At 48.9% G+C, this 10670-nt stretch overlaps 1 protein-coding gene across 2 annotated transcripts in view; it reads left to right on the forward strand.

Annotated features, from left to right (window-relative positions):
* Window positions 1-10035, forward strand: part of ripor1 (RHO family interacting cell polarization regulator 1) — a 229897-nt gene extending 219862 nt beyond the window's left edge. For both annotated transcript variants that reach the window (XM_038806778.1, XM_038806779.1), the window contains exons 21-22: window positions 4492-4579; window positions 9122-10035. In XM_038806778.1, the coding sequence (XP_038662706.1) occupies window positions 4492-4579; window positions 9122-9219 (186 nt within the window). In that variant the 3' untranslated portion in view covers window positions 9220-10035. The remainder of the gene's footprint in view (window positions 1-4491; window positions 4580-9121) is intronic.
* The last annotated feature ends 635 nt before the right edge of the window (window positions 10036-10670 follow it).

Genomic DNA, 10670 nt, shown 5'->3' on the forward strand with positions numbered 1-10670 from the left:
ATTTTTGACATAATCATTAGCACAAGTCACTATTAATATTATACAAAGGTTTTTGTATCCCATGGCCATCTGGCTTAACTCATTCCAAAGCCCATTCCTTTTACATTTCAATGTTTATTTGTTCCAACTGGTCAAACGAGCTTAATTACGCTATCTCTGCAATAAAGTAACGCTTCCCATTCATTCCATTCTTTGACTTTTTGACCTCTCTGCTTTCACAGATGCGGGTCAGAACATTAAATAGTACTAAAGCCACACTCCCCTCTTTCCATCCCATAACCTTCTGACATCTCTGCTTTCACAGATGCCGGTCAGAACACGCTCCCTTTATTTCATCCCTTGACCTGTTGACATCTCTTTCACAGAGCTTTTCAGAACTGTTATATTAACCCTATCAGCGAAGTTCCAAATGAAATCCACTTCTACAGTATGCGACCCCCACATGAGGTTCATGAACGTCTGTGCAAGGTTCCCAGGGAGTGTGCATGACTCCTACATACTAGCGCAGTCGTTCATCCCTGCGATGTTTGAGGGACGTCCCCCCCCGGCTGAGGGGCTGGTTGCTAGGTGACAGGGGTTATCCGCTGAGGTCTTGGCTGATGACGCCTATACGGAGGCCTCAGACCAATGCGGAAACACGATACAACGAGGCCCATGCAGCAACCAGGGGTGTGGTGGAGCGCTGCCTTGGCCTCCTGAAGATGAGATTCAGGTGCCTGGACCGCTCCGGAGGGGCCCTGCAGTACCAGGCCGACAGGGTCGCTCGCATTGTAGTGGTCTGCTGTGCGCTGCACAACATCGCGATGCAGAGGGGAGATGACCTGTTGCAGGAGGCGGAGGGAGAAGCTAGTGGCAGTGGTGCCAGCACAGAGGAGGAGGAGGAGGCGAGGGAGGAGGAGGAGGCTGGCGGAGTGGCGGGCGCAGAACGCAGACACGACCCAGGTGCTGGTGATGTCCAGGAGGCAGCACGACGGACCCGGCAAGGACGGCGGGCACGCGACGCCCTGGTGGCAGCACGGTTCACGCATCGCATGTGACGTCCCCGATGAACACCAAACCACCACCTGCATCGCTAGTCATGCAGAGGGTCACCTCACGACTGCCACCACCACAACCCCCCCCCCCCCCCCCCCCCCCTCAGTGTACACTGCTCCACTTCGACATGACGTTTATCACTGGGTACAGACGGAATGGCACAACATTGATGGCTGTGTCAGCGGGTGTGATCAGTGCCATGTGGAATGATGACAGCCCGCTCTGCGAAGAGCTGTGAGCTCAGAATCGTTAGAGAGAGTCTGACCCATGGCAATAGCTGAACCATCCACCTTGGTGGCCGCTGAGTTCGTCACTGACACTCCATCACGTGCCCGCGTGGGCTAGCTGTGGGAGGGGGGTAGGGGCAGGGACTGCACACCCGGCACCGAGGTTTCACCACCCGTCACCCCCAGCGACACTCGGTCACCATCACGATTCCTGTGGCTGTGGAACAATCACACGGTATTACAAGTAAGGTGGAACAGTGCGTTTAATATTAACAATTATTTACAGGTGCCCTAGCCCCTACAACTAAACTGTGCCCTTCACCCGTGCCAACTTACTCTGTGTCTATCTTAGTTGCCTTACGGGCCCTACCACTACGTCTAAGTGAATCCCCAGATGATACAGCAGGAGTGGAGGAGGATTGCTGCGAATCGCCCCCCTCGACTCGTTTCTCCTTGGCTATGCGTTTCCTGGGGCGACCCGGCCTTGATGGGCCAGGCTGCTCTGCGGGCGTCTCGGGTGACATTGTGCCACCCTGCTCTGCCTGCTGCCCACCCGATGCACCAGGGATGGGACGGGGGGAGGCCGAGAATTCCGGGACGTCCCGTGATGGAGTTAATGGGACGGGCCCCGAAACCTCCTCCTCCCTCGGGGAGCCCGGTGGCCCCCGGGCCTCACTTTGGGACAGAGGTGCGAGCGGGGAGGTTCCCCGTCGCACCACCGACACCTGGCGCTGCCAGTCCTGGAGGCCTGCAACGGTATCCACCAGGATCCGAAGGTTTGCAGAGACGGAGTCCAGGGAGTTAGACATTCCCGCCAGGGACTGTGCGATCTCAACCTGTGTGTGCACGACGCCATCCAGCACATGTGTCAGGCGGTTGATGGTCTCCGCGACCGACTGCTGCGACTGTGCTATCGACTGCTGGGACTGTGCCATGGCCCGCAGGGCGCCGGCAATGTCGGTTTGGCTCTGGCACATTGCTGCCTGTGAGAGGGCAACCCTGTCCAGGGCCGAGGATGACGCGTGCACATTAACCCCAACATCTTGCATAACCTGACCCATTGCCTCCACCGCGGATGCCACCCGTGCGGTGTCGGACTGGGTCTCTGCCATGAGCGGCACCACTCCCTGCTCTTGGACGCGGTTCGACTCCTCTAACAGCGTCTGCAGAGCCAGGAAGTCTGCCCTCCTCCCGCCATTGTTTCCCTGGGTTTCCTGAGGCATCGGCTGTGGGGGTGGGTAGAGAAACTCCAGGAACTCTGAAAACGTCTGGGAGCCAGCTGCATCCTGGGCCTGGTCTGGCCTCCGCGAGTCCGGGCCCTCTGTTGCTCCGACCTCCACCTGCTGTACCTGCTCAGCTGTGATGTGCCAACCAGACTGTGCCCCAGGAGACTCATCACTAAATAGGCCCGCCGGGGTGTGTGTCTCTGGGATGATGGATGTGGTGGGAGAAAGCAGTGCCGCAAGCCCGACGCTCTCAATGTTTAGGGCCTCGTCCATGGTGTGGGGCTGCTCAGCGACAGGAGGGTTGTCCCTGGCCATTTCTGGTGGTGGTGGTGGACTTCGAACCCTCTGTGCGTCCTGGTCCGCAGATTGGGTTGGGGCGGATAGGGCTGCCCGCTGATCGGGCACCCTCTGTTGTGAGGCCCCGGGTGAGGTGGCGGCAGATTCCTGTCTCCGTCTGGAGGCAGACGGCCCTGGTTGTTCGGCATCACGTCCTAGGGAAGAGAATGAGATGGGTTATTTCGATTTGCTCGGCAGGCCGCTGGACGGTCCCAGTGGGCAGGGTGTGTGAAGGGACAGAGGATGGGGGAGGTGTCCCAGTGGGCAGGGTGTGTGAAGGGACAGAGGATGGGGGAGGTGTCCCAGTGGGCAGGGTGTGTGAAGGGACAGAGGATGGGGGAGGTGTCCCAGTGGGCAGGGTTTGTGAAGGGACAGAGGATGGGTGAGGGGTGAGTGTTTGTCAGGGAGGGTTGTCTCACTTGCTGCAGTTCCGCCAACCTCGCATTGCGCGATATCGCGGGTGGCAGACCCCCCAACAAGGTCCAGTGCCCTCTGTTCAAAGGTGCTGAGGGGGTGCAGGTTGGGCGAACCCCCTCCAGTCTTGTGCCGCTCACGGTGGTTATGAGCGGCCTTGGCCTGTTGGGGGAGGGAACATAGGTAGATCATTACAAAACGGTAGGTATCAGCAGTCCGTTCAGATACTGGCACAGTTTGGGGGGGGCAAGTTGTCATCAGACGATTGCATCTCTCCTCGGGGCCAGAGCGCTGGGTCTGCGACAACTTTGTGAACCACCCTCAAATAACTCTGCCCCAATCCCTCTCCTCCCCCCCCCCCCCCCCCCGGGCACGGGGGGGGGGGGGGGGGGGGGTGCTTAAGTTAAGGGGGAGGGATGGTTGTGACTAGGGGGCACCCTCATGGCACTTACCCTGGCAGACCTGGTGAGGTCGTGTAGCTTCTTCCTACATTGCTCTGCTGAGCGAGGGGTCTGCCCCACAGCACTGACGGCAGCAGCCACGTCACGCCAGGCCTGGCGTACCGCGCTGGCAGGTTGGCGATGCCCTCTCCGCGGGCGGATGATGCCCCTCCTCTGCTCCACGGCATCGAGCAGCGCCTCGACGTCAGCATCTACAAAGCGAGGAGCAGCTCTCCTCGGCTCCGACATCCTGCCCGACAGATTCTGTGGTCGCCCGCGCCTTTTTACGGCGTCGGGCGGCGTCACATGGGCGTGTTCGTGTCGTCGTCGCGTTCCGTCGTCATCACGCACGTAATTGACGCGGCCGCGCTACTAGCCCATTTCCAGGAAGTGAATCCGTCGGGAAATGAAGCCTTCGCGACCGTCGTAAAACGGTCCCGATTTTTACGACGGTTTTGCAACTTTCTGCGAGTGCGGAGAATTTCGCCCATAATCTCACATTTTCCCACATTATACTCTGCCAAATTTTTGCCCACTCACTTAACTTATCAAGTTCCCTTTGCAAACACTACATGTCCTACTCATAAATTGATTTCCCATCTCTTTATGTTGTCAGCAAATTTGGCTACAATATATTCTGTCCCTTCATTCAAGTCATTTAATATAGGCTATTAAACGTCAACATAGCACACTGGCATTTAAGAGGGTGGAAAATTATCTTGGCTAAAATAAACTGGAATTAGTTTAATTCCAGGAGTAGCAAAGAGCAGGAATTCTGTACAATTTTTCTTTAATTTAATTTGTTTTCTTCAGGCCAAAGAGAGTATTGATCAACTAGTCTACCTTTGCCAGACTGATAAAGAAGTTCGTGATGTTGCTAAACAGACCCTCCTATCTTTTGGTAAGTCCTTTAATTGTTGTATTGCTTATTCAAATTACTTGCAAGTGTTGAACTTGATTTTCTTTAGTGCAGATGAGATGAATAATTGGATGCTTCACCTTTGGCTGTGTCTCCTGAATAACTGGAGGAGAGCTGTGAACTGACTTTGTTTTAAGATTGTATTAAGCCATTTAAAAATGTGAACATAACAGAAGAATTTATATTGTTTAGACGGGAGTTTTGACAACTTTGTATGACCTATGTCAAATGGCAAGGGAAGTCTCCTTGAGAGATTGTCACTTTTATGAAATTTGCATCCTGCAAGGAAATCTCCATATTCCATTCTTTTTCCTCCCTCCTTTGCTATTTTTCCCCATAATTCTTTCCAAGGCTCGAGAAAACTATACTGGTTTTGGTGGCTTCATAGTGACTGAAAAGGCCCTGGTTATCAGACCAAACTATGATCATCAGTTGAACTTCGTCGATCTAAAAATACAAACTTAGATCCAAATGGGAACCTGGATTGTAGTTTTGGGGTACGGGAGATTGAGAGTATAGAGGTCAGGAGCACAGATTTGACTTCGCAGGAGGGTGCCAGTGTTCAGGTAGGTGGTTTGAAGTGTGTCTACTTCAATGCCAGGAGTATACGAAATAAGGTAGGGGAACTGGCAGCATGGGTTGGTACCTGGGACTTCGATGTTGTGGCCATTTCAGAGACATGGATAGAGCAGGGACAGGAATGGTTGTTGCAGGTTCCGGGGTTTAGGTGTTTTAGTAAGCTCAGAGAAGGGGGCAAAAGAGGGGGAGGTGTGGCGCTGCTAGTCAAGGACAGTATTACGGTGGCGGAAAGGATGCTAGATGGGGACTCTTCTTCCGAGGTAGTATGGGCTGAGGTTAGAAACAGGAAAGGAGAGGTCACCCTGTTGGGAGTTTTCTATAGGTCACTTAATAGTTCTAGGGATGTAGAGGAAAGGATGGCGAAGATGATTCTGGAAAAGAGCGAAAGTAACAGGGTAGTTGTTATGGGAGACTTTAACTTTCCAAATATTGACTGGAAAAGATATAGTTCGAGTACATTAGATGGGTCGTTCTTTGTACAATGTGTGCAGGAGGGTTTCCTGACACAATATGTTGACAGGCCAACAAGAGGCGAGGCCTCATTGGATTTGGTTTTGGGTAATGAACCAGGCCAGGTGTTAGATCTGGAGGTAGGTGAGTACTTTGGAAACAGTGACCACAATTCGGTGACCTTTACGTTAGTGATGGAAAGGGATCAGTATACCCCGCAGGGCAAGAGTTATAGCTGGGGGAAGGGCAATTATGATGCCATTAGACATGACTTAGGATGTGTAGGTTGGAGAAGTAGGCTGCAAGGGTTGGGCACACTGGATATGTGGAGCTTGTTCAAGGAACAGCTATTGCATGTTCTTGATAAGTACGTACCAGTCAGGCAGGGAGGAAGGGGTCGAGCGAGGGAACCGTGGTTTACCAAAGAAGTGAAATCTCTTGTTAAGAGGAAGAAGGAGGCCTATGTGAAGATGAGGCGTGAAGTTTCAGTTGGGACGCTTGATAGTGACAAGGAAGCGAGGAAGGATCTAAAGAGAGAGCTAAGACGAGCAAGATGGGGACATGAGAAGTCTTTGGCAGGTAGGATCAAGGAAAACCCAAAAGCTTTCTATAGGTATGTCAGGAATAAAAGAATGACTAGGGTAAGAGTAGGGCCAGTCAAGGACAGTGGTGGGAAGTTGTGTGCGGAGGCTGAGGAGATAAGCGAGATACTAAATGAATACTTTTCGTCAGTATTCACTCAGGAAAAAGATAATGTTGTGGAGCAGAATGCTGAGACCCAGGCTATTAGAATAGATGGCATTGAGGTGCGTAGGGAAGAAGTGTTGGCAATTCTGGACAAGGTGAAAATAGATAAGTCCTCGGGGCCTGATGGGATTTATCCTAGGATTCTCTGGGAAGCCAGGGAAGAGATTGCTGAGCCTTTGGCTTTGATTTTTATGTCATCATTGGCGACAGGAATAGTGCCAGAGGACTGGAGGATAGCAAATGTGATCCCTTTGTTCAAGAAGGGGAGTAGAAATAACCCCGGTAACTATAGGCCGGTGAGCCTCACGTCTGTTGTGGGTAAAGTCTTGGAGAGGATTATAAGAGATACGATTTATAATCATCTAGATAGGAATAATATGATTAGGGATAGTCAGCATGGTTTTGTGAAGGGTAGGTCATGCCTCACAAACCTTATCGAGTTCTTTGAGAAGGTGACTGAACAGGTAGACGAGGGTAGAGCAGTTGATGTGGTGTATATGGATTTCAGTAAAGCGTTTGATAAGGTTCCCCACGGTCGTCTATTGCAGAAAATACGGAGGCTGGAGATTGAGGGTGATTTAGAGATGTGGATCAGAAATTGGCTAGTTGAAAGAAGACAGAGGGTGGTGGTTGATGGCAAATGTTCAGAATGGAGTTCAGTTACGAGTGGCGTACCACAAGGATCTGTTCTGGGGCCGTTGCTGTTTGTCATTTTTATAAATGACCTAGAGGAGGGCACAGAAGGTTGGGTGAGTAAATTTGCAGACGACACTAAAGTCGGTGGAGCTGTAGACAGTGTGGAAGGATGTTGCAGGTTACAGAGGGACATAGATAAGCTGCAGAGCTGGGCTGAGAGATGGCAAATGGAGTTTAACGTAGAGAAGTGTAAGGTGATTCACTTTGGAAAGAATAACAGGAATGCGGAATATTTGGCTAATGGTAAAATTCATAGCAGTGTGGATGAGCAGAGGGATCTCGGTGTCCATGTACATAGATCCCTGAAAGTTGCCACCCAGGTTGATAGGGCTGTGAAGAAGGCCTATGGTGTGTTGGCCTTTATTGGTAGAGGGATTGAGTTCCGGAGCCATGAGGTCATGTTGCAGCTGTACAAAACTCTGGTACGGCCGCATTTGGAGTATTGCGTACAGTTCTGGTCGCCTCATTATAGGAAGGACGTGGAAGCTTTGGAACGGGTGCAGAGGAGATTTACCAGGATGTTGCCTGGTATGGAGGGAAAATCTTATGAGGAAAGGCTGATGGACTTGAGGTTGTTTTCGTTAGAGAGAAGAAGGTTAAGAGGTGACTTAATAGAGGCATACAAAATGATCAGAGGGTTAGATAGGGTGGACAGTGAGAGCCTTCTCCCGCGGATGGAGGTGGCTAGCACGAGGGGACATAGCCTTAAATTGAGGGGTAATAGATAGAGGACAGACGTCAGAGGTAGGTTTTTTACGCAAAGAGTGGTGAGGCCGTGGAATGCCCTACCTGCAACAGTAGTGAACTCGCCAACATTGAGGGCATTTAAAAGTTTATTGGATAAGCATATGGATGATAATGGCATAGTGTAGGTTAGATGGCCTTTAGTTTTTGACATCCCATGTCGGTGCAACATCGTGGGCCGAAGGGCCTGTACTGCGCTGTATCGTTCTATGTTCTAAATGTACCCATAGTGAATCATAGAACATACCAGTGATCCTTTTCATAGGATTAATTTTAACAAATCCGGTTTCATCCCCATACCATTTAAAATACCTTCAATTCCTCGAAAACCCTCAACCTTTAGACAAGGGGAAGAGATGGACCCATTGCTGGGACCACGCTCTGGAGTGTATCTGATCTAAAGTATTTCATATTAAGCTTGTGCACTGCTGACCCTCACTTGATGTAAGTGGACTGTATCTTTTGGCTATAGGAGCATTGTCTTTGCTGAAACTGAAATTTAGTAAATCCAATGTCCATGTTTTAACCTGTTTCAAGCACTATCAATTTGCTTAGTTTCAGTTCATACTTAGAACCAAAATAATTCAAGCAACCTTCTCGTTTTGATTAGTCCCATAAAATAGCAGTCCCCCTGACAATACCACCATGGAGAGGGAGGTGGTGAGGCAGAGGGTACTGGGGGGGAATTCCAGCTCCGAGTCAGAAGTTCATGTAATTAAATCCCAATTCTACAAACCTGACAATGTAGTGTATTCTCAATATCACAGGACAATACTGAGGAAGTGTTGTACTCTCCATAATGCTATATTCCAGGTAAAACATTAAATTGAAGCCGTACCTGCCCCCTCAGATGGCCATATTTGAAGAACAGAGGAGTTGTCTTGATGTCTGAGCCAATCTATATCCCACGACACAAAGCGATTGCCTGGATTTATGCCTCATTGTTTGTGGGACCTTGCAGTTTGCAAATTAATAATAATTGGCTGCCACATTTCCCTATGCGACAAAGTTAAAAGGAGGGGATTATCTGACCGAATTGATGATGAATTTATACATTTAGAAGGGACAGGTTCACTAGATTTATTTTTAATATTTCTCACCTTCCCTGATGGTAATGACAGAGAAATTATGATCTTATTTTTGGGTAAACTTCTCTCCAGAATTGGTATTTTTGAAGTTTGAAAAGTCCTCTGCCCTAACTGAAATGGAAACGGCATTAAACATAAAGGCAGTCTGACCTGTACTTACCATGATTTGTTATCATCAATACAAACACTTACACTGTGATCATTTCCAATGCCCTGACAGGTGAAGACGGTAAAATTGCATACAAACAGATGGAAGAATCGTTGGATGGTATGCAGAGGCTCCTGGGATCAGTCAGTATGGCCAGTACAGCTTTTTAAACCAGGAGTGCTTCCATTTAGCAGAAAGAATGGCCAGCTTCTCCTTGAAGAGAGCTTCTGAAGCATTGTGGCTTTTGTTGTCCAAACGTAAGGCAATTGAAAAGCCGAGCTGCTTCTGAATTTATAGCTTTGAACATTTCAGATGCAGCATTCCTAACTTTTCCTACGTTTGGGATTGGGTGTGGGGGAAGGGGAGAATGCTACCATATGGGAGAGTCACTTTGTGTTCCCCACTGTATCTGGGGAATGTTGGCACTGTAATGCCAATACTTCACATATGAATGGAAAAGTTTTGACAAAAAGCCCAAAACCAACTTAAGGAAAAGGCCTCCTGGTGCAAGAAACTAAGACCAGATTGGGACTGTTGATGGAAATGCACTTTGAACAGTTGAATGTGTGAATGATCCACATAGGAGTGGTTAATCTTGACGGGGGGTTGGGGGATGATCCTTACAGACAGATGTCTCGAAAAGCCACAGCTGAAATATTTACCTACAATTCTGCATGTCTTGCTGCTCGGAGGCAGAAACAAAAGTGCTGCTTCACGTCCAAGTGCCTAGTGTTATGGTGGAGAGCATACAAGTATTACATGTACAATAAAAAGGTCCAGTCTTTTTTATTTAATGTTGACTTCAGTTGCAGTAAAGAGAAAAACTGCAGCAGCTTCAAGTTTGTAAACCTGTTTTACTATTTTCCACAAGGTGCAGTAAAACGATATACTTCGATTTTCTATATAAATGTATTATGTAAGTAAAAGTGAATTGTGATCATAAATAAAATTTCATTAAATGCAATGCTGTATTATACCAAAATGCAGATCATTTAGTTTGTGATTTTTGGTTCTGCAAATGAAAAATACAGCCCTACATTATTATGTAACGTCTTTTTTCTTGACCGTATTAGAGAGTTTTGCATGCAATTATTTCGAAATGCATTACTTCCACTGAACCAACAATTAAATGAATGGTGAATTCATATACTTTTGATATTGACTGAGGGAAGCACATCATCCGGGGAGAAAAACCCTGCGTGTTAGAATAGTGCCATGAAAATTTAACAATGTCAAACGTCTTTGCTGTTATACTAACAATGGCACCGCTGACAACGTAGAACTCTTTCAACAGTGCACTGGAGTGTAAGCCTAGATTGCATTCAAATCCAAGGAAGGGGGTTGAGTCTCTTGAACTAATGGAGGTGATGAATGTGCATTCTGTCTTTACATAGCACGCCAGTATCTACCGTATTCTGGTAAGTATTCACTAACACACTGAAAAGCTGTGGAACATTTAAATAACTTTTCATTATGTTAGTGCAATCATTTTCCAACCCAGGGTCGCGACCCATGGATGGGTCGTGGGCAGGTGTCGTAAGGGTCGCAGGGCAATGCATTCATGAACGCGGGAAGTAGTGCCAAAAGGCGCAACCAGCTTTTTAATGCAGCCCTGACCGGC

This window comes from Scyliorhinus canicula, chromosome 9 (assembly GCF_902713615.1).
Source record: "Scyliorhinus canicula chromosome 9, sScyCan1.1, whole genome shotgun sequence".
In the NCBI taxonomy this organism is placed as follows: domain Eukaryota; kingdom Metazoa; phylum Chordata; class Chondrichthyes; order Carcharhiniformes; family Scyliorhinidae; genus Scyliorhinus; species Scyliorhinus canicula.